At 41.8% G+C, this 24973-nt stretch overlaps 1 protein-coding gene and 1 pseudogene across 1 annotated transcript; both read left to right on the forward strand.

The window, feature by feature from the left end:
- GOLGA5 (golgin A5) lies at positions 1–24429 on the forward strand. The gene is made up of 13 exons (XM_044436459.1): positions 1–212; positions 2957–3546; positions 4868–5086; positions 6638–6857; positions 8447–8570; positions 9849–10052; positions 11212–11382; positions 11605–11733; positions 15016–15114; positions 16771–16996; positions 18612–18717; positions 19796–19859; positions 23286–24429. Exons 2-13 carry the CDS (start codon positions 2991–2993, stop codon positions 23361–23363), a joined length of 2196 nt encoding a protein of 731 aa, XP_044292394.1. The 5' UTR covers positions 1–212; positions 2957–2990; the 3' UTR covers positions 23364–24429.
- On the forward strand, positions 21853–22009 carry LOC123026977 (annotated as a pseudogene).
- Positions 24430–24973: the final 544 nt, after the last annotated feature.

The following is a 24973-nucleotide window of genomic DNA, read 5'->3' on the forward strand; positions in this document are numbered from 1 at the left end:
GCTGGGTCCTTGTGCCCTCAGGCTGGTGGCCACGTCTCCCGGAAGATGGATCCGGGTAGCCCTGCCTAGCCCGCGGCCTGGTGGCACTGCATCCCCTGCCACGACTGCCGGTTTCCCCACCACCCGATCTTATTCCTTGTCGGTTTGGGCCCGAGTCTGAAAGCCTGGCTCCACACAGCGAGGCGGGGGGCCGGGACAAAGCGAGGCTGAGGGTAGGTAGAGGCCTAAAAGTCTTGACGGGGTGTGTGTATGAACAGGATGGTATGGAAGTTTTGCGGTCCATAAGGAAAGAGGACTTTGCTGTGCCTGCTCTGTACAGCGTTTAGCATGCAGGCAGGAGATGCTCGAACGGGGGCGGGGGGTTCAGTCCTACTGGCAAGAGCTTCTGCTATCTGCGTGGCAGGTTGAAGTTCAGCAGGTAAAGAGTTTCTTGGCATGGAATGCTGCAGTATTTTATGGGGAGTGTTAATATTAATTATTTTACAGTAATAGCATGTCTTCCATCCCTCTTATTTTATCTGCACGATGACAACCTTGTCAGGTTGGTAGGTTGAGATGTTGTGACTGGCCCAAAGTCATCCAGGTACCTGCATGCTGAGTGGGGACTAGAATCTGAATCTCCTGAGTGCCAGTGCAACAGCCTAACCTGGTTGCTAGCCGTGATAGCTAAATTTTGCCTCCAGTATCTGAGTCATTATGCTTTTCAGTATCTGTTGCTGGAGAACATGAATGGAAGAGAACTATTCCACTCATGTCCTTTTTGTGGGTTTCTGATAGGTTTCTGGTTGGTCATGGTGGGAACATGCTGCTGGACCCTTGGTCTGATCCAGCACTGCTCTTATAGTCAGTACTGGAGATCTTCACCTGTTGAAATTCTTGCTGGAAAAAGCTTTCAGTACCAGCCACACAGCTGTACAGTGGCAACTGTAGAGTGACGCACTATTGCTATGGTAGAGTCATTAATGTAAGAGACAGTAATGGAGGAAGTTGCGTGGAGTAAGAATGAGAAAAGGCACTGATAGTTTAGAGGGACATGGTGGAAGCAACTGACTGTAGTGCAGCATGAGACAGAAATGAGGTGCATTGTGCTATTTCTGGGACAGAAGGGTTGAAGAGAATTCGATCTACAAGTTCTGTAAAGTGCACAAAGAAAATAGATGTGAACTACTGTAGATTTACTGATGACAGGAGTTTGTGCAAAACTCAAATGCACGTGTCATTGTTTGTGGTCCATAGGCCAGCTCCCTGTCATGTCCACATGCCTGTCCCATGCCCTGTTTTCTTTGTTACTGTGGGTCTGACAAGATTCTAACTAGCTATCAGGAAAAAGTTCTGCACTATTAGAGCAGTACAGAAATTGAACCAATTACTTAGGGAGGTTGTGGGCTCTCCCACACTTGAGGCATTCATGATGCAACTGAACAGGCATCTGAGTGGGATGGTGTGACTTGGTGTCCTGCAGTAGCAGGAAGTTGGACCTGATGGCCTTCTAGGCCCCTTTCAACTCTGTGAGTCTCCTCTTCCTGTGCCTCAGCAAAGTCATCCACACAGATTAAATCTTAATGGTAGGCACAGATTTGCCATGGGTGTGACTCCTTAAAAATCAGGTGTCAAGTGCTATGTGTTTAATTAGGTTGTTCCAGTGCTATGGGTCAACTTGAGCAGGGTGTTTTCCTTCAACAACCCCACATATGTATTTGTGTGGGCAACTGTGAAACGTGAATGGAGCAATCATCAGTACTTCTGCTGTCAGTATTTATAATGCCAGACAGAGGAAACAACTGCTGCTGTGATCTAAGGATTTGACACTGCTTTTATCTTTATCTTTTCTTTTTGTTTTGTATTGTACATACTGGACTGTGAACTTGCAGGCTGAAACTGTCTATCCTGTTAACATTCGTTCAGTACATTTTTTTGTCACGTAAACCTGTTGAATAATAAGTTTTTTCTAAGCAAGTGCTGAAAGATCAGAACTGCTTTTATGATATATTGAGTAAATACACCCTGAATAATACCTATCTTTATTTATATTCCTGGCTATGTGTTCCAATGTGAAGAAAATGAACCTGTTGGATATAAATACTTAACCAGTATTAGTATATGCAGTTCTTCCATTCCAGTTATTCAGCAATGGAATGTACCTAAATACGGCATAATTCTCAGATTTCCTATAACATCTGGTATGTTCAAACTTGGCCCTTGCACACATTCATTGAACTTTGGGGCTTGCATGGAAGAGCTTCCCATTGTATTGTGTCCTCTGGCTTAGATCTGTCTGTCCCTGCCTGTGTCTCCCTTAGTAGTTCAAATCTACCTTTTTTGGGTATTATCATCCCAGTTAGTTTGTGTGTTTAAACCAAGATCTGCCAAAATTACAGAGAAGGCACAGAGTTGGAGAGCTGGAGGATGGAACTCCTCTTCATCTAAATGGTTTACCTTTCCCTGTTCATCTTCACAGGCTCCACCAGCATACTGCACTTCTGACCAACTTGTCCCACTTAGAATTGAATCACACCTTCCTGTTTTTAACACAATTGTGTCAGATCTGGTTGAATTTGCTGCATGCCTTATTTTTATTATTACATTTTTAGACCAACTGAAGCTTTTCAGATAGTTTTCCACTGGCAGTAGCACTAAAAGAAATACATTTACAAAATGAAAAGGAGAAGCTGTCCACAAATGTGCAACATTAATTGGCAGTGAGCTACCACATTACCCTGATGTTACATTTTTAAAGAGTAGAAGGAGTGTGTGGCACATATTTTGCTGATATGCTTGGATTTCAGCTCTGGTTTTTTAATGGAATGATAGGGCAACCTCCTCAGCACAGCTGTATTAAATTGATTTTGAACAGTAACATTAAAGAGATAGCAGCCAAATTCCTTAGTATTTTGGAATTTGTCTATGCCTGTTTTTCTTATAAATAATTTTCCTTGTTGCATCTTTCTTCTCGCAGGGTGAGCTTTAGAAGACCATCTTTGACTTCCATTATGTCTTGGCTTGTTGACCTGGCTGGAAAGGCAGAGGACCTTCTTAACAGAGTAGATCAAGGAGCTGCGACTGCTTTAAGCAAGAAGGAGAGTCCAGGCAATGTAACTTACAGCAATAGCCACTTAGAGGATGCCAGTGAATATCCAGGACGGTACCTTCAAACTCAAGAACAGCAGTATCACACATCTTCTAAATTGAACTTTATTTCCTCGGCTGCAGATAACATTAAACAGTCAAAAGCATCTATCCTGGCTGGATCTGCTAATGTGAAAGTGACACCTCGGACATCAGTGGAAGCACCATTGCCTGCAGAGGCACCTAGGCCATCTTCTCAGTTTGTGAGGAGGAAAAAGTCTGAACCAAATGATGAACTACTGTTCAACTTTCTCAATAGCTCTGAAAAAGAACCAAATGGGAAAAAGGACCTTAAAAGAGAGAAAAGCAAAACAGCTGCTGCTCAAAGTCATTCTCGGACTTCAAGCATGAGCTCCATGTCAGCAAGTTCACAGAATGTGAAAACTGGGGAAGATGCTTCTGTTCGGGGTCCAGGCGATGGTAGCTAAGCATAAGTACAAATGTTAAGGAATGTTTTGAAGGATATTTTAAAGTTGTGTTAGTGGTGAGAGGATCCTGACCTTATTATGATTGCATTGAGTCTGTTCTGGTCATGTTGCTTCACCCAGTGTTCTCTGAGCATACTAGCACACAATTTGGGATGCTTTTGGGTTTCTAATACCAGCAGTTTGGATGGATTGCTGTAGATCGCTGGAACAGTTAAATTCTTGTTTTATACAAGGCTGCTCCTTTGTAAAGTTATGATAATCATGCTGCTTTCTGAAGCTGGCTTGATAATGAGAGCTCGGATACAGAGGGGTTGCCCCCTTACCTTTTGTGCTGATTACCTTAAGTGCTGTTTTTAGAAGAATGATGGGGGGCATGATTGTGCATCTCATTAAATGCCCCCTACCCCAGCCCTCTTCAGCCTGGTGTCTTCCAGTTGTAATGGATGACAATGCATTGGAGTGCTTGTCCAATCCTAGGATTTCACACATGATGAGATGAGACAAAAAAGGTGGAAATGTTCTCAAATGAGCTTGTCCTGAATGACTCCTCAGGCTGAAGAACTTTAGGGAGTCTGGTTTGTTGTATACAGTAATGGTCAACCTATATCAGGTTTATAAAAATTGTGACCCATTGAGACAAATATAGCCACTAACTATGTGCTACAGCCTGCCAGATGTCACATGTGTGCGAATGTGTATGTGCTCACATGCATCCCTACTGTTTTTTCAGTCAAATGACAAAAAGAGGAGGTTTATCCAGTTTCTGATAGATTTCATTTGGCTTTGTGGGTCATAAGCTGTGGATGTAAAACTTACTACCATTTCTGCAAGTTAAAATGTCTAAAAACTATTATATTTGTTCGTGATAATGGTATGGATCAAGCAGAGCTTTAGACTAAGAGGACAGCTTTTTGTTCTTCTTGGGCAAAAACTTTTATTTAGGACCATCCAAAATTTCACAAAAGAAGTAAGCTTTCAAGTTCTCTAAAACTTGCTATGACCCAAAATCTTGCACATTTCTGTGGAAGTTTAGTTGACCATCATAAATGTCCAGTTGTGGATTTTTGCGTACTTTTCTCTCATGCACCAACATATTGGCTTCATTTGTATTATCTTTGCTGTATAAAAATGTAATTTATACATTTTACAAAATTGACATTTAGTATTCATGATTGTTACATCAAGATAAAAAGAAAAAACCTGGATGTAATATCCATTGAATTCTATAGGCTTGCTTTTTAGTAGATATTGAATGGCAGTGTTTTTCACAGAAAATAGGTCAACAAAGAAATAATGTGGATCTCTTTGTACAGAGACTCCTGACAGTTCCAGTTCTGGACTAGAGACTGATGTGGATGTTAAAAAAGATTCATCACAGAGTACAGAAGCTAATCGTACCGTCATACCCACTGATAGCAGATCTCATGAATTGTCCAATCTTCGCCTTGAGAACCAGCTTCTTCGGAATGAAGTGCAATCTTTAAATCAAGAAATGGCATCATTAATTCAGCGAGCCAAAGAAACCCAGACAGGTAGAGAGAGGTTTGAAAATGTTAAAATATCATTCTACCAAGTCAGACCCTGTGGTCTTCCTAGCCCAGGTGGATGCAGAGTTCAGGATTGTGAGATATTTTCTCCCTCCCTCCCTCTCTCTGTTTGTTCCTTTTTAATTAAATCCCTGACTCTGCCAACTGGTGCCAAATTTCAAAATAGTGGCTGGTGGGGCAGAGCTAGATGCAAAAGTAAAGTCTCAGTGGAAAGAATAAGGTACCTGCTCTAATTGTTTGTGTCACAAATTGGGATGACCTGTCCATGCAAATATACCTGTCAGTTGCTGCAGATCAGAGATTCTCATAGCCTTTTTTGAGGGTGGTTGCAAATCATTCAGTGATCCTGACCTAGCATCTGTCCGCCCCAACCTAGTCCAGTCCTGTTTCTTCTGCTTGGTTGTGTGACTTGAACGTTTCAGACAGAGGAGTCATCTTCAGACTTATTTAAAACATCTTTAACTTGAGATCAGAGTTATGTATGCAAAACATACATACTCTGATGGACCAATGGGATAGTACAAATGTAATGCTCCTAGTTTTTAACCATGACTCAGAAATAGAAAGCGAACCCCAGATTTGTGCATTTCAGTTTCTCCAGAATAAATTCATAGAGAAATAGAAACTGAGCGAGTCACAAGGAGCCTCCTGGGCCATCTAGTCTGACCCCCAACTCCAGCCAGCTCTGCTCATGACATGCCTACCATGTGCATGTTCAGTCTGTCCTTGATAGAAGCATAGAAACAGAGTGATAGAAACAGAGCAAATTCCCCACTTTCCTTGGTTTGCTTTGACCACAGTATGTTGCTATGCCCACATTGACAGGAACCGATCATAATGCTATGATTACCTTCTTAACTAGGCTGTGAAACCAGGGTTTGAAGTGGGTTTGTGTGGAAGGGAAGCCAAATTCATTTAAGTGATGGAAAGAGGGGAAGGGTAAGCCAGGCTGTAGAATTTTAAGCCTGGACACCAAAGCTTCCCATCTGGGGTTTCTTTTTGGTGCAGCTGGAGTCCCAATCCAGCCCTCCTGAGTTCCTCAGATGGCTGTATCTACTATTTCCTGAATGCTGATGTTTTGGTGCTTTATCAACATCTGTGTAGGTCCCCCCCCCCATTGTTTGAAAAGTTGCTTATCTCTTACTAGTGTAAGAGATTTAAATGTAATTTAGTGTAAGAGATTTAAATATGAAGACGTTTGTGGCTGTTTCTTTTGCTTTCGGTTCAGTACGCCTCTCAAATGCAGCCCCAAAGAATTTCTCCAAAATGAAATTCTGCCCTTAGACTGAAAGAGGATCTGGCCTATTGTTAGAAGCCCACTACATTCACCCAAGCTCCTAACCATTGTTAGGAAACTGGGATCATTATCTCTTTGCTGGGCCAAAACCCCACTTGTATTATCTGCTTATTTATTTTTGGTATCCTAATTTCTTATCGGTAACAGAATTATGCTGCTTCCATAAGTTATTCAGCCTGTAAATAAGTAAGTTATTTATTTAGCAATCATGCTCATGCTTGGTTACTAAACTTTTTCAGAGTTAAACAATGCCCGAGCAAGAGTCGAAAAGTGGAATGCGGATAATTCGAACAATGACAGACTTGTTCGAGAACTTCAGGCTCAGGTTGATGATCTGACTGAAGCAGCTGCTGCCAAGGATTCCCAGTTGGCTGTCCTGAAAGTTAGGTTACAAGAAGCTGACCAGCTTCTGAATTCACGGAATAAAGCTCTGGAAACACTACAGAATGAAAAAACACGGTATTCACAATCCATGTCTTGTTTTCCTTATTGGAGAAATCAAACACCTAGCTTTTTTGTCTGCAATGTCTCCTTTTGGCATGTAGAATAGTTTTTGATTTCTGTATAATCTAATTTTTGGCTTCATCTTCAATGGCCAGCTAGTTTCAATATTAATCTTGAAAAGTGCTCTATTTATGAGGACAGCTCAGTTTAAATGACATGTTGGTGTTGAAACTCTTGTGTGGGTTGGGAAGTTTGTATGATTTTGGAGCCCAGCTTGCAGCAAGCATACTTGATGGTGGCTTGGTTTTGAATCATAGAACCTGGCCCCAGATCATGCACAACTTGCATGACATGAGAACCATCTCAGAACCATTTGGATGACCAGAAGCGAACCATGCTACTTAGATCAATCTCTGCTTGAATGTGGAGCATTTCCCTTTGGGTGGAGAAGAGGAGACATCTGGCAGCCATTTGGCTGGAATGTTGCAAGCCTGGTTCCTTATTTGTATTGAAGCAACTTTCTGAGCTCTTGTTTTTCCCAAAAGCAGCATTCCCCATCCAGAGATGCAGTCTGCTTCTGAACTCTTCTGAGCATTTAAAAAGTGTAAGGGATTTCTATTCAGAAAACACATTATTGGATCTCTGTTCATATTCTTGAGGTTGCAACGGTTTTGTTTTTTTTTTTTAAATAAGTTACTGAGAGGCATATTGCCTCTGGTCTTGGAGGTATCATATGGCCACCAGGTCTAGTAGCCTCCATGAATTTGCTTAATCTTTTTTTTAAAGCCATCCAAGTTGGTGGGACCAACACATCATGATAACAATTTGGGCTAAAGTAACAAATTCTGTAGTTTAATTATCTGCTGTGTGAAGAAGTTCTTCCTTCTTTTTATTTTTAATCTCCTGCTGAATTCAACAGCTAACTCCAGGTTCTGGTACTATGAGAGGGATTATTTTTTTAATATGCGCCCCTACACACACATCTGGATAAGCAAACTTAGTATTAGAAATATAAAGATCTCTGGAGAGTGAGCAAAATGGCAAGTCTAGCCTTTTTCCAAGTTACCCTTCTATAGCTGCATAGTATCTAACAAGTCTGATTTTACCTTTTACTCCATACTGCACTGAATATCATTTGTCTTTTCATAAAAATGGGATTGCTGTTGGGGTTTTTTTGTCTTGTAGAATGACAAATGTCATTTGCCTTGTAGGGCTGGTAAATATGGCCCCTGGTCTTCCTGAAGTTGTCTGCCCCTGTTGTATTTATGTTTGAGTGCACATGTGTGTGGCCATAAACACACTTTTTATTGAATAGCTAAATGCTATAGCTGGTTTCACAATATTCATATATCCAGTAACCTAAATACAGCAATAGCCAAATAAGAGGTATGTGGTTCAAAAGAAACACTGGACAAAGACAACTTGTGTCTTCCAGGACAGTCGTTCCTCTCAGGCTTGCTGTCTAAAATGCATGAGACATGAGGAGCAAATGATAAAAGTTATATTATTGTGCATTAAAATCACTGTACCATTAGATGGATTATATCGTGAAGCCCAATAACATACTTCTTTCCTGTTTCAACCTTTACTCTCTACCTGTTCAGGATAATTCAGGATAACAGTGAAGGGAATAGCCTCCACAATCAAGCTCTCCAGACCCTTCAAGAGAGGTTACATGATGCAGAGTCCGCCCTGAGACGGGAACAAGAAAGCTACAAACAGATGCAGGTCAGAACAGTCAACTTGGGAGCTGCTGCTTCCCTTTACTGATTGAGGAGCTGCAGTCCATGGAAGGAGTGTGCAGGCTTGTCAGACCTACTTTGTTTTTTGCTAGAACACAAAATCAACAGGTTCAAAAGATAAACCATTGAGCATTCAAGCAAGCCCAGAAACTTGCTTTCAGGACCAAAACTGAACTGATCTCACAGTCATTATGCACAAAAATCAGCTCCTAGTTAGCTTGAGTATTCTTGATTTCAGGTGGGAGCAAGTCAATTGTACCTGATATTGTTGGACAATTGGGAGTCAGAAACTCTTGCAGACCTACTGCAAATTATCCAGAGATCTACTATAATTTTTTATGTTCTTTGTGCCCACCTGAGTCATACAGAGTCTAGAGAGGGCCTTTATATCTTGCTGTTTGTGCTGTACCTTAAGTACAGACTCCACAGGGAGACAATTTACTTCTTCAGTCAATTTTTAGTGCTTCATCTTGGGTCTGCTTGCTGAGGCAGCAAAGGCATACAACCCTTCCAGATAAGGAAAAAGGATCATCTTTGCTGGCCATGCCCTGTGTACCCTGCTGTATGTGTGTAGACTTCATCCAACTGGACAAATATCATCAACTACACGCTTGGAGTTTACATGGCTGAGCAATTGTGTTTATATGAACACATCAAAAACTCAAGTGCTGATAAAGGATTGCCACACATTATGATCTGCTTGCTTTGCCTTAATTCTTATGTGGAAGTGTCTTACACAGAAAAACTATATAACATGCAAAACAACCTTAATTTAAAAAAAAAGAATGCAAGGATGCTTATAGCATAGAGCTGGAAATTTATCAACACAACTGCCTTATAACTGGCTCCATTAAAATCTGGAATGCTCTGATGATGGATAAGAACTGCTCTTTTATCTAAATTAGCAGATACCTGGAGGGTTATCTAAAATAAGTGAATAGAATAAATATGTTATCAGTCATTTTGTTACAGATTAGAACTGTTTTATCTTTTATGGGACTAAAAAGTTCAAATAGAATAATTGAGACCCTTTTATTCTAGTTGGTTTTAATAATGTGTGATATTGAAGTGGTTTTTTTATTGTATTTCTCATAAAGTATGTCTCTACTGATTTTCCTTCCTAAGGCTGCATGCCTCTGCATATTTACTTAAGAGTAAGCCACATTGAATTCAGTGAGGCTTATTTCTGAGTAAACATATATAGAATTGCTCTGTCTACTTCTCATACAGCTTGACAGTTGTAATAGAACTTTTCCCCTTGCAGAATGAGTTTGCTGCACGTCTCAGTAAAATGGAAGCAGAACGTCAGAACTTGGCGGAAGCAGTGACGGCAGCTGAGCGCAAGTGTGCAGAGGAAAAGCGGAGAGCAGACGAGTGCCAGCAGCAAGTGAAAGGATCTAAAGCTATGTTGGAGGCTGCTAAGCAAGAGCTGGTGGACTACAAACAGAAAGCCACACGCATACTCCAGGTGAAGGACCTCAGGAATTTTAGTCCATCGGTTTTGTCTTTTGAATGTTCTGCATTTTTAAATATTTGCGTTGCTGTTGGCTTTTACTCTGCTTAATACTAGATTTTATATTATGTTTTATTCATGTTGTATTTAATGCTTTTAATGTTTCTGTGCTGCCCAGGGAACTTTGATGACTGGCAGGTATAGAAATGTAATTTACAAAAATGCTGTTTAGTGCAAATCCTTGCAAAGTATTGCATGGCTTATTAAAAAAAGATAAGATGACAAGATGGAAGTATCATTGGACTTGTTTGTCAGGGTTATCTATAGGTGGGGAAATGTATAGAGGCAGCCTTCTCTCCAAAGCAGCTTGAAGAATAAGCATAATCCGTGTCTGTGGCATATTAACTGATCATTGGAGGGAGGGTGGATGGAAGTGGCGTCAAATGGCTGGATTCCTGCCCAGAGAGCATTCTGCTGTGCAGCGTTCTGGTGCAGCTCTTGCTTGTGTTAGACCTCTAGGTGGTGTTGGACTCCAGCTTCCTGAAGCCCAGACAGCATGATCGGGAATGAGGGAAACTAGTCCAGCACAGCTTGGAAAGTACAGGTCGCCCACTGCTGTGTGCAAGCATTTTCCATGCTGCCTAAGTTGGAACTGCCATGTACCAAAGTGGTATACTTTTGAGTATCAGATACACAGAGAGTACAAGTAGGGAACAGGGCCATTTTGGGGGTGGCACCCCGGTTGTAGAATGTTCTCTCCAGAGAGAATTGCCCGATGCCTGTATTTGGTCTTATTGTACCATGTGAGATTTTTAGTACCCCAGACATTTTAGTCTGTTACTTTTATTTTTAAATGGATTATTGTGTTTTTGATATTTCTCTTATCCTGTTTTTTACTCTGGTTCTATTCTAAATTTATAAGTAATTATATTATTTTTTCATGTTATATTTAAGGATTTTAACGGAATTTCACAGGGAGCTTTGGGTACTCAGTAGCTCAGAAATGTAATAAATAATAAATCTCATGTTTAAGCCCTGCTTGTGACCAAGGGATTCTTGTAGGATTCATAATGAGTTTTTCTGCCATAGTTTTTGCAGTTTAAATGTATGGATGTGGATGCTGATGGCTGTTGGCACAGTTCCGTTAACTAATCATTATTTTGTAAAATCTCAGTCAAAAGAAAAGCTGATCAACAGCCTGAAAGAAGGCTCCGGTATTGAAGGACTGGATAGCCAAACAGCAAGCATCATGGAGTTGGAAGAGCTGAGACACGAGCGGGACATGCATAAGGAGGAGATGCAGATCCTGCGGGGCCAGATACAGCAGCTAAGAACGGAACTGCAGGTACTGTGTTGAACTGTGGTGGAGCAAGCAGCTCTGTGGACAGTGTCACCTTTTAAAGTTTGACTCTTGAAGAAAAAAATTCTAGCCTGTTGCAAGCATCAGCCTACAGTAATCCTGCACAGCTGCTTTTGGAGCATAGTGCCTTGTCTATGGTCCAAGCTGGTCCTTATCAGGATGCTGTTTAGGAAATAACAAAAATAACTCCTGTTTCATTGTTTGTAGGATATGGAAGCACAGCAGATAAATGAAGCAGAGTCCACAAGAGAACAGATTCAGGATCTGCAAGATCAAATTCTGACACACAAAACTGCCAAACAAGAAGTGGAGGCTGAACTTGAGAGGCAGAAACAGGTAAGTTTTAGAGAGAGATTATATTTTTTCCATGGTGAAGTCATCTTAACTGTCATTTTAACTGTCTGTGCCCCTCAAAAACAGGTGTGTACGGACACCATTTTGGAGACTGGAGGGCTAAACTGTTTGCTGTAGTAGGTGATGTTTACAGGAGCTCCACAGGACTGCCAAGGGCATTCATTCATAACGTTGCCATAAGTCAGAAATGACTTGTAAGAGCATAACAACTGCAAAGTAGGTGATGGTGGAAAGTACTGTGGGTAATGGAGCAGAGCCCAAGGTCATGCCATGCAGCTCTGTTCAAGCAACTGTTGCACATGCATTGCAATCACAACATATCAGGAGGTGACACCACCGCATGTTGATGTACATCTTTCAAGCATGCATGCTGCTAAATTATATTCTGAAAGTGTAATTCCCACTTCTCAGGTGTAGGGAGTAACTATGTTCACGGTTGCAGTGTTGCTGTACAAAGGTATAGGTGAATCATTTTGCACAAACTGTGATGGCTGAAGCCCTGGCAAGTACCCTCATTTAAAACAATAGCAACGGCATTGTAATCTGTCTAGCCATTACTTGTTTGAAAACGGATTGGGTTTCCTGAATCTCATTAGGTTTATTGAAGATGAAGATTAAGCCAGGGGAGGGAAGATGCTTAGTTTCGCTTTTTTCTAATTGGAACTAAATACCTTGCAGGATTACCTGTTCCTACCTGTTCCTACAACAATTCCATATTAATTAGATAGTGGCAGACTGAACTAATGAAAAAACAAAACATCCCTATTCACTCTCAAAAGATGGTTGCATCGTGTTTATTATACATGACAAAGCCATCTGGTGGTGTTCCGTTGCAGCTGTTCCCTTGACGGACAGTCCATTTCCAAGCTGTTCTTTGGCCTTGTGGTGGCAATACTATCTGAATGCATCCATTTCTATCCATTGAGATGGGATTGAGTTGCATGCACACTTGAGCCTTATCTCTTCTTCAGCTGCTACCACTAAATACTTGGGTTAAATAGTTCAAGTACGAACTCTGACAACAGTGTATAGAACGTCCACCATACTGAACATTAGTGTATATGTCATTCCTCCAAAGGGTGTGAATCCAGAGCAAAGTAGACTAGGCACAGTGGACTCTCCCACAGTGGTGGTGGTGGTGTTTTAAAGGGGTGCTGTAGAATAGGATTGGGGCTATAGTGCCTGTGGCAGGGAGATTAAAAATTTCCCTGTCCAGAATGTTTCCAATAAACATTGAGCCATGGCCCCAAAGCTTGTTATTTGACTTGAAGGGGTAAGGGAGAAAGATACAGGCTTTGTGGTGCCTATATGTTTTTCCTTGTAGAGCAGATGGCTTCTTAGAGGAAAATAATGCAGATTAATGCCTCTTTTGATCTGGCCATTCAAATGGAGGATAGCTACTAGTAGTAATGGTGGCTATGTAGTATTTTTAGTATCAGAGGCATTATACTGCTGAATCCCAGTTGCTGTAGAACAAAACCCATAGGCTGCTGTTGTGCTCGTGTCTACCTTGTGAGCTTCCTCCAGGCGTCCGGCTGGCCACTGAGGGAGCAGAGTGCCAAACTAGCCAGGTGTTTGAGCTAGCACGGCTCTCTCCTGTAGCTACTCCCAGTGCTTGTCTAATTACGCCCTCAAACCAACCAGCCAAAGCTCAACAGAACCTTCCTCTTTCCTGAGTTCTAAATTCTTTGCAGGTCTTCCCACCTCAGTGAGTTTTTGTTTCTGTTTTGTTTTTCAAGCTTCTTTAATACCAGCAGGACAATTATTTCAGAATAAAGCTATTACAAATCCAAACAATGTTCAGATTCCCAGTTGTAGTATGGAGTCCCAGATTGTGAAACCAGTACCCCAACCGTGTCGATGGCATCCAGAAGAGAACCACACTTCTCTCAGGCAGCCCCATTCATGGAGATTCGTGTCCTCTGTGCTGAACATGTTGCTCATTCCCAGTCTGACACCTAGCCTTGAAGGAAGAGCTTTGGAGCAAAGGGGGAGAGGATTTTGTGGTTAAGTTGAATGATTGTCAGTGGTTGTGCCTTAAATGAGGCAGCTGGCAAGCAAAAGTCACAAAAGCAATTCCAACATAATAGCTGAAACTAAGCTTCTGATGTTACCAGAAGAAGTATTTGCTTGTCTTGTCCACATAGCTGTTCCTGACTGGGTTCAGACTAATGAGCCATGGTTCATTAACCAGAAATAACTTGTGAGAAGTACCCATGGATTGTGCTTGTCCTCCATGGTTTGCTATTGCAGCCAGGTTCAGATAATGCAGTCAGCCCTCTGTCAGCAACAGTCCAACGTTCAATGTCAGCCTGCACATGACTTTTGATTGTGGGCTATGTTTCCGAACCCTTTACCAGATTCTGTATTTCACAGACGGCATCCTGAGAACACTCTGATGCTTTTCCCCTGAAGCATTCCCACACACCAGGGGAATGTACTGGATTGTCCATGCTTGTCAAAAGTAAATGCATGTGAGAATAGTGTGGGATGCATATTTCCCCTGACTGGAATACCTAGGGGCTCAAGGAAGTGTGGTGAAGTGGAGGGTAGTGAGAACTCCCAGGTCAGTTGTTAAAAACTAGGGGCTCATACTGCTAGGGGGAAATGTACTTGCCACCTACTTCAGGGCAAGCCCCTTCTGTTTTGACAGCATGTAAGTTGTCCTTTATGAAACCTTGTTTAGCCAGTGTCCATGGATGTTACTTACTGCACATTGACAGAAGACATTCTACAGGATATGGGATGGGTGAGACTCCACATCTTGGCCATCTTTAAGTATGTACCGCCAGAAGCCTTAAAAATGTTCTCAACTGTGCCTATTTTTGCCACTCCCTCCCCATGGGAATGAGCCAGTGATGACTGTGTTTTGATGGCGCAGTTACCACTGGACTCCAAAAACCAATGCAAACAAAAATGGCGTTGTAATCACAGTTGGGGCAGGGCCAAGGTGGGTTCTGCTGTGTAGGACCCTGAGATATCAGAGAGAAGGAGAGGGACAGCAATCCTTAGTAAGCCCAATTGGGCAAATGTTTTGACCACATTTGTGTAATCAAAAATCAGCCCATCACCCATGACTCCTCCAGCCTGGAAGGTAATCTTTGAATGCCATTTCACAGTCTTGGCTGTACCATTTTAACTGTAGATGAAGAAGTCACCATCTCATGCAAAATCCAACAAGATACAGTTGTAATAGTGTCTATAAGTTTTACTTAACTGTGGCTTTTTATAAAATAATCACTACTGGATATGTCTACTTTGCAGGAGCTCCATTATGCTGAAGAAGAACTGTACCGGACAAAGAATACTTTGCAGAGCCGAATATCAGACAGAGATGAGGAAATTCAGAAACTGAGAAATCAGGTAAAGGGTTAACTGTTATAGGTACTGTTATACAACACACAGCCAGCTGGTCGGTGCTGAACAAGCCAAGTCTGGCCACCAAATACAAAAAATGCTGTGGTAGTGTATCATTACAGTCAGGCTGGTCCAGATGTTGGATTTTTTTTTAAGTTACTTCTCATTAAAAATAACACCCAAGTAAAAATGACTCAGATCTAACTTTTCAAACCCACTGTCAGGACACATTGAACTAAACCCTGCCTATTAGATAAAAAACAAAACGGTGGGCCTGGGGAAGAATTTGAATTTTGAGGTCAGTAGGTTATTGTGGGCAATTACGTATGTGGTACCCTACTTTTCCTCCAGAGTTCCCAAGTGTACCTGTTCCATCTGCCCATTTTTATCATTGCAGCTGCCCCATGGTTTGGATTGCAGGTCATGAAATTCCAACCTGAAAATAAGTTTTGGTGGGTGGGTAGGTTCGTTGATTGTTTGATTGTTCACTCCCAATAAACAGCCTGTAGCCGTGGCTTGTTTTCCCTTTAGTCCTTCTGCTCACTCCCAGTACATATCCCAGCTCAGCAGCCAGGTAAAATATATTTTGCAAATTTCCCCCACCTTTGGGGAGAATGATACATGTTTAACTTTTTTTTTACACCTTTGGAGAGATTTGCAGAAATTTAATTACCTTCTGGGAGGCTTTATGCCAATTTGCTAAGGCGCAGTAAGTACCAAAGTTGAATCAACTAATAAAGGTATATTTCTGGAAATCTCCCCAAAGCTGAAAGAAATGATGTTTAAAAGGTGCAAATCTCACCAAAGGTGCTAAAAAAGAGTAATGTTAAATATGCCCAAGCCTCTATGAAGGTGGGGGAAGAAAAGGTTCACAGTCTACTAAGGTGATGAAGTGGAGAAATAATTAACTAGTATCAAGTTGTAATAGAGACAGGATGTTGTTAGGGAAATTGCAAAGAGCAACTGGGTTTTTAAATTTTTCTGTAGCTCTTTCTGACAAACCACACGCAAGCCACTGTGCTGGTTTCACATATCATATATTTCACATATCAGCGTGGCCTGCCGCTCTGTAAACAAGACATCCCGAACAAACGAATGAGTCATAGGTGGATTGGTCCTGAGTAACAAACCAGACTGAAAAAAATGTCTCTGGGCTTGGCTTTCTTGAAAAGCCACCCTGAAATGTACAAAGCTGACAATCTGCTGTGGATCATTGTGTTTTGCAAACTAGGTCTGTGAAGTAGGTGAGGCTGACTGACCTAAGGGAAGGTAGAGATGCAGGCAGTTGTCTAGTGGAAGAAGAACTGAATGATAGGTCCCCAGATTTCCGATTATGTTTGAGGGCAAGCCAAAATTTGTGGTTGCCAGCTCACCACCCCATCACAACTTTTCTTTTGGAAACACTGAGCAGGGGAAGAGTGCCCACGCTGTTTCACTCTGCTGGTTAAGGCACCACAACCCAACACTTTTTCCCCAAGGGAAAGGTGTGCCCCCACCCACTTGCCATTTTTGTTGTGGAGCAGGAAAGGACAGCGTGCGTGTGTCTCTTAAGAAAAACATCAATTCTTCATCTGTAGAATTTATTTAAATCAGTCCCTTCTAGATGGTAGTCCAGATGTCTCTTCCCCCCCAACCCTTAATGCTTCCATCCCTGTCCTCCAGTTAACGAACAAAACCTTGAGCAGCAGCAGTCAATCAGAGTTGGAAAATCGGTTGCATCAGTTGACAGAGACACTCATTCAGAAGCAGACCATGCTGGAGAACCTCAGCACAGAAAAGAACTCCTTAGTCTACCAGCTGGAGCGGCTGGAGCAGCAGCTGAAGACTGTCCAAGGCCCTTCAACAAATGGTCCCTCCATTAATATGGCGGGCATTGACAGTGGTGAAGGTGAGAATGGGTGGATGTGCATGTGCTCGCTAACAGTCGACGTAAATAATTCCATATCAAAGCATGGATAGGCCAGAAAAATGTGTTTCCACCTGTATGATCTTAAGTGCTGAGATGACGACAGAGGTCATACTTGAAAGTCCACATCTGCTGTCATTTAGTTTGGTGGCATCAGGTCTTTTCAGTGGCAGTCCCATGGTTGTGGAAATTCCTTCCTACAGAATTACCAAAGGCCCATTCAGATCATGCGTTCTGACATACCTTGAAGAATTCTTCCTTCCAGGCTATCATTCCTTAACAATGTTCTGTGCTGCTAATTCCTTAAACTTGATGTTTCTTTATGATACTGAATTATTATGTATTAGTGTTATGTATGTACTATTCAACTTTTTTCTCAGTTAGATCCCCTTTTCCTATATGACATATTAAAAAGTGACATCTAAAAATACTTTGACTGAAGCAGATTTAATCCCACTGCACCAAGCTCAGGATCAAACAAGGCGACTGATACCAGTGTCAGAGATTAGTTTAGTAAAAGAATTCTGAGAGCTTGAGTAAGTTGTACATTAAAGATCCTCATATCTATATCACTGTTCATCACTGAATCTATACTGCTTTAAAGTGAGGTGCCAAACAGTGCTAGCATGTCAGAAGTAAACACCGTTATATACAGAGTTGTTTACTCCTGAAACTTCATTTTATCCAATTCCTTACATTTTATCCAATGCTGCCCAGTAGTTTTACTCTACCTTTGGGTGGATTAAAAACCATTAAAATACCTTTAAAATAGTATAAAAATAAGGTTGCATACAAACAAACATATAGTTAGATCACTACCTGATTAAAATCTCATCATATGCTGCCAAATGCATAAGACAACAGAGTGCTCTTAATCTGCTGACAAAAAGATAACAATGCAGTGCTAGGAGGCTCTCATCAGGCAGATTGTTGTTCCATAGTTGAAGGGACCACCACCAGGAAGGCCTGCCTTGCTGCCGTCTTCGATGCATCCCTCAGGGGGGTCATCTGGAGGAGTGCCACAGACATAAACATGGTAAATAAGTAGGTTCTTGTAGGAGGAAGAGGTGCTCTATCAAGTATGGCAGTACCAAGCCAAGTGATTATTTAACATGTAACTATGTGTTGAATCACAGCCTTTATCAGCTGGCTGCACTTAAGACAATCCTTAGCTCATGTGGGTCACAATACTGCCACTGCAAAGAGTTGTTTGAACTCTACAGTACAGTCAGCGTGTGACCAACCGGAGTGAGACTGGCACATGGCCTCCCACTCCTTACTGAATGTTTATATTTACTCTGATCCTACCATCTGCTCCCTCTTACAATCAGAGAGAGATTGTGAAGTAAGGAAGGGCCTGATGGATGCAAGGCCTTCTTCCACTGCTGTCACTTCATGCATGTGTACGCCTGTCCTTGTTCTGGGGATTTCTGTTCCATAACGTGGCTCCAAAGAAATATTGTAAGACTACAATTCAAGTACCATCTGAACTGAGACCTTTTAAGTGATGTTTGCTGCAAAGTTATGATGGATATTGATATTATAGGGGTTGATTAGCTGGCTAATTAGTGTGTGTTCTTTAACATTTTTAATTTAGGCACTCGCATGCGAAATGTTCCAGTCCTTTTTAGCGATCTTGACGTGAATGCAGCAGGCATGTATGGCAAGGTCCGCAAAGCTGCCAGCACCATAGACCAGTTTAGGTGAGAAAACAGAACTGGTGCCATTTCTTCCTCTTTTCATTCCCTATTGACAAAATTAGCTGTTAATATAATGATAATTTGGAAAAAGCAGATAATTAATCAGAGACTGCAATCTGGAACTTGGGTCATTTTAGAAGTAAGCTATGGCTATTCTTCTGTTGTTTTATGACACCTCTCGAGATGTGTCTTTGCATAATCTCCTGGTTCTCTCACACAAAGCAGCTGATGTTCTGTGGCTACTCTGGTGAGGCAAGGGATCATTTTGCCATATCCTTTGACACATCAGTGTTGTGGGGATCCTCAAAAGCCTGTACAGTGGTTTCCATAAAGTTGCACCCAGTTGTGTTCCTTCTGATGATGGAAAGTTCCATCATTCAGTAGAGGCTCCCATGAGCAGAAAGTAGGGGAGGCGACTCTTGCAAATCCCTCTTACCACTTAGTCACCCCCCCATACTTTCCCAAAGGAACCCCCAGTCCCTGGAACAGATGGGAGAAACATGGTTCTATAGGGGGTAGGGGGATGACCACACAGCACTTCCATTCACAAAAGCCTCCACCAGATCAATGAGCCTTCTGTCGCTGGAACATACACAGTGGGGTGCAATTCACACTGCAATGAGGGCAACCTCAGCAGAGTTCCTGGGCTATCCCCCCCTTGATCCCCTTTGTGCCCATGGGCTGCACTTGTACAGCCAGTGGCCTACAAAATTGTGCAGGGTGGTGGCCGCAGCAAAAAGCAGACATGCACCCATTTAACCCTATGAAGTGGTGCCACGTCTCTAGTGGTGTGGGTGGCTGTCTTGCTACTGTCCTGAATTTCAGTGGTGGTGGGGAGGTATCAGAGGGTTTCCAGGGGTCATATGTGGCCCACATGCTCTCATCCTTGCCATATTGCTTAAACTGAAGAAAATTTGACACTAGATGACATTAAAGTTGCTCTGGCCATCTAAGTGAAGAATAAAACAGAATTGAACCCAATTTTTCCTCTTCCCGTACCTGTTCTCCTAGTAGGTTTTCAAAAATAGGTACATTGAAAATATAAACAATAAAATAATATTTATATATTATTTGGTTACAGCATTCGACTTGGGATCTTTCTACGACGGTATCCCATTGCAAGGGTATTTGTAATCATTTATATGGTGAGTCTGTTTAATCTTTTTAAAGCACTATGTTTTTAGGCTTTCTTGCATAATACAGATCTTGATCTGACAGACATTGAGTGATATACACAAGAAAAATGGGATATAATTATTTTTGGTTGTTCAGCACCCTTCATAAATACAAGTTATTTCTTGTGCAGAATGGCAGATGTTAGAGCAACTTTAAATCACTTTTTAAGAAAGATTTTATGTCTCTGCACTGTTGTACATTTGTTTTTAATTTCTAGGAATACCTTAAAATTCCATAGCTTGCTCCCTTTAGGTAGCAATGTGTTAAGGGTGCCATTCGTAATAGTTCTATTTACTTACGCCTGCTTCTGAAAGAGCAGCATGACCTAAGTGGGAATCCATATGATAGTTGCAACAAAGGAGGTAGAAACAAGGATATGTGGATTCTGAGGAAAAGATTTCATCGGGCAAGTTCACAAGTAATGCCAACTCATTCTGGCACTTTACCACTTTAGGGTGGTGGGTCAGCAACATACCTAGCTGGTTGGGCTCATCATGCTTGAGTTGTTGCCCCCTTCCCTTCCTCTTCCATCCCCTTGGCCCTCTAGGCCGTGTTCAAGGCACAGCATGGGAGGAATGAGTCTTCTCGATCTCTCCATTGTATCTATTTAACAGCTAACTAATTTTTGTTTTGGATATCAGGAAAGACAGCTACGTAACTCGTTTAACATGTTCCTAATCTTTTCTTGTTCTCGTCTCTCTTACTATTCTAGGGTCTTGGAAAAGTGTCAAAGTGAGTTCCTGCCCTTTTTCATAGAAAACCAATTTTGACAACCATCTGTCAAACACTGGGACTTTTAAAAATGGAATTTTTGAAGGGGATCTCAGGAATTTTGACTGAGAAATATGCAGAGGAACATATTCACATTTGGTTTCCCTTGAAAAAAGTCTTTGGCACTCACTTTGAACACCCAGTGGGACTGACACAGGAAAGATAAAAGTTGAAAAACTTGCTGAGAAGGGGAGATAAATCAACCAAGCACCCCTTTCTCAGCGGAAGATCCAGCATGGGTTGGGTTTCTCACTTCTGTCAGCTGTCAAGAGAACTTGGGCAGAGGAGGGAAAATGGTGCTCAGGCCTTGGGTGGCCAGTGTCCAGGGTAAGTACCTGCTGCCCCTTGGCAGGGACACCCCCTGCACTGTCCCAGCCAAGGCTTGAAATCCACCCATTTTGTACTTTGGTTAATGAGCACATTTGCACAAATGGGATTAATTTTTTTACACATGCCCATTTTAGGTATATACAAATTAAAAATATTAAGCAACTGTGGGCAGCCCATTCAAGCACCCTTTTAAAGGGACAGCTTGTGGTTGTCCATACAGGAATCAGGAAAGATGTCTGTTAAGCTGGCTTTCGTGATCCTTACCCCCTCCACAAATTTAAGGACAAACAAGCCACAGTGAGCCACAAATGGCTCGGCATCACACAGCAGGAGACCAGCAGCGCTGCTTGGTCACTGGCCAGTGCTTGTTCAGGAAGAATAGCAAAAGGTTTTCTTGCTGCTGTTACCAAGTTACTGGGTGTGGGATTGCTCCTCTAGCTTTGACAACCTATCGTGGGTAGAAGAAACCCTAGAGTAGCCCATACATTTTCGCCATTGGTTGTTTGGGGGAACAAACAAACCTTTGTGGTTAACCCAAGCTGGCTTTGCACAACACGGTCTGCTCCAGCATGGCTGCTTTTATGCTCTTAAGGCCGCTTTTGTCTGGGACGGCTTTAACAAAGATAGCTGACTAAGCTATCCGTTTCTTCACCCCAGCCCTACCAGAGCGGACCGACTTCAGGCAAATGGCCTACTACAAGCGAATCCCTTAGTTGAAGAACCACTGACACCGTGATGGGACAGTTTCTTTTAGGAAGCTTGGAACTATCATGTTTTGCTCACATCCCTGGAGTCACCTTGTATTTGTGCCTCTTGAGGTCTCCTCTCGTTATTCGAGTGTACACCTTTGACTGTTTTCAAAGTGCTTCTTGGCCTTTTGGCTAAGATCAAGTGTAGTATCAGCCACCATATGTGTTGAGAGCAGTTTCTGCCCTCAAACTAGTCTTGTCAGGTTGGAGAAACTCTGAAAACATTCATCTGTCACCACCTTTTTTCTGTGGTGTTAAAGATATCTCATGAGAGTCTGTGTGTACTAGTCCATGAAATGTGTTATTCCAGATATTCTGGCTGCACTTTTTAGTCCCTCTAACATTTTTTAATGTGAAATGCAATAATAGCACATGGCAGTCTTGGGTGTCACTTTTTATGCACGTTTGCAGTGTTCTCCCTTGCCCCAAATCGTCCAGACAGCTGTTATCTTCACAATGGCTCTAAGGATATTGAGTATGGCTATATAAATTTGGTGTTCCCCGAATAATGTTTTCCTGCAGTACTGATAAGTGTTGATATTTGCTGTGGTGGTCTCAGAAGAATACATCTGTTCTGCTTTTCAAGGAAAATAACTCAACCATAAAATTCCTATCATTTTTCACTAGAGGGAAGCTGTGTCTGCGGTTTGTAGAAATATACTGCGTAGTTACATAAGAACCCCCTTTCAGCCTCAACTGTCTTCCTCAGCGCTCTCTGACTGTGCAAATGCCTTTCTTGAGACAACATACTGAATAAGTGTCCCCTTTTTCTGGGTCGCACAGTAGTTAAAGTGTTGCAGGGGGCAGAACACTGCTTCTTATGAACAAAACTTCTTTCTATCTTCCCGCCCCCTCCCCCAGTGCTGTTTATTACATCAAATGGGCCATGATAATTTCTCTCGCCCGTTAAAATTATTCCAAGCAACGGTTCCACTCCTACTTCACAGTAAAATCTTTAGACTACCATCCAAGCTGGGCTAGCATTTGCGATGTGAATCAGCAGGACACAAGCCTTTCTACAACGTAATCTATAATCTCTTCAGCAACCATTGTCACTGCCCACAGGAGACTTTCACAAGGTCACTGTAGTATTTGAAAGGCTTTTCATGACACATCAGGCAACTGACTTTGCCTTGCAGTTGTGCAAAGCCCTTGTTGCAATGAATGTCAGAAAGAGTGGTTGGAATGAAATACAAAGTCAGAATTTGTTCATTGGAAACTTCACAGAAGGTCTCTGTGATCCAGAAGCAGGTATATATGTGGGGTTCCATTTGCCTTTGTGGCAGAGGCAGACATGATGTAACATTTACTGTCTCTCAGCCTGACCTGGCTGGTTGTGAGAATCAAATGCTACAGCCCAGTGTATGCATAGGATAATCCCTTGAAGAAAGAGCAGGAAACAGATGTGGATCCCCATGTACATGTACTGTGCTGTCCCTATGCATGAGTTGAGAATCCCTATTTGCATAGCCCTTGTGGAACTTTTGCATCAGGGTGTTTTAGGTTTATAGTACCATGTGCTAATTCCTGTTTCTCTCTTGTCAGGCATTGCTTCACCTCTGGGTCATGATTGTTCTACTTACCTACACCCCAGAAATGCATGATAGCCCAAGTGGGAAATAAAACATACTACTGGAATCAGAGCACCATACTCATAGGGTTAACGAAGCCTTCATCGTCAACAAGAAGAGCAAAAAAGCAATTTATAAAGACTCATTGGAAGGCAGAGCTTTTGACATAAAAAAGTAGGACAGCCATTGCATCTGTTCTCTCACTGCTTTGGCAAACTAAAATTCTTTGGCAGGTGATCTAAATTAAGTATATTTTCCTTCCGTGAAACAGAAGTAAATTCTATGGGAAAAAAGTGACTGAAGACGCAAGCTTATGTATGTTTAGAAAGAGAAGAGTCCAGCAATTTCCTGCATTCCCCAGCCAGCCTGGGGAATGCTGGGAGATCTAGGATTTGTTTTCAGTCTAAACTTTGCATAACATGGAATCCTAAGTGAAGTGTAGCCTCTTTTCTCTCTTTATCATTCTGTTAGTGGTACACAAACATTGACATATGTATACCTGTAGAGAATTACTCTGTTTTTTAAGAGCGTAGATGTATATGATACATACTGTATTTTTGATCTGACAGAAAATGGGCTGTGATCAGGGAAATTAACTGTACTTAGGAGCTGAAATAAATATTTGTTTCTGTTCTGTTCTTTGCCTTTTAACTCTGTAAATATACATATTTAACTTTCCTTTAACTTGTTCATATATCACAGAACTGAGAGCTACTTGGCAGAATTATTTTTTTCTGTAAATAGACTTAAAGACAAATAAAAATATATTGTGCATTGGTTTAATTTTGCTCCTTTAAAATTTCACAAATGTATCTTCCAAAGTAATACAGAAAACTGGTATTTCAATGCATATTTTAACAGTAATGTATATTAGTGTACATACAGAACTTTAAGACCAAGTGCCTTGTCTTTTGCACCTGACATTGCCTATTAGTTGCCTTATTACATCTTTCTTGTCTTTACATTTTCATGGTATCCATCTTAACATTTTGGGCATTTAATAGCGATTTCATTTTTATTGACTTGTGAATTCCAACTAGACTCAGTTACATTAATCTGTAAAGGGTTCATTGTTAAGGGAGCTGCCAGATGACAATAAAAGCAGCAACCCAACTCAAGCTAATTTTGCCCACTGTTGATTTTGTGAGATTTAAACAGCTTTCTACCTCTGTGGTCCATGCCAGTTTCCTGTGGTCTTTTGAGTCTTGTTAAGAGACAGTTGCTTTTTCTTGGCTTTGCAAATCTAAGAAATGCAGAAGTGAGTTAAGAGAATTGGATCTTCGGGGTGAGATGAAAAAGTGTGGCCCTTGGCTTTAGGTGGAATTTATTCCCAGCATGTTCTACTTTCTAGAGTCTTGCCTACCTGGTTGGTTCATATGCTAAGACAGAGTCTTATTCTAGGGTTGGGACAAACCTCTAGCATTTGCAGACTTCCTCTTGTGCTCGGCCCAATCTTGCAAAGTGAGCTGAGCCAAAAGGACGTCCACCCATGCTTGCAGAATGAAGGTTGCGCAACTGAGAGCCAGTGTGGTGTAGTGGTTAAGAGCATGGGACTGGGACTCAGACGATCTGGGTTCTAGTCCCCACTCAGCCATGGAGCTAACTGGGTGACTTTGGGCCAGTCACAGACTCTCAGCCCAACCTACCTCACAGGGTTGTTGT

The sequence above is a fragment of the Varanus komodoensis genome, unplaced genomic scaffold (assembly GCF_004798865.1).
Source record: "Varanus komodoensis strain SLA01 unplaced genomic scaffold, ASM479886v1 scaffold3, whole genome shotgun sequence".
Taxonomy (NCBI): domain Eukaryota; kingdom Metazoa; phylum Chordata; class Lepidosauria; order Squamata; family Varanidae; genus Varanus; species Varanus komodoensis.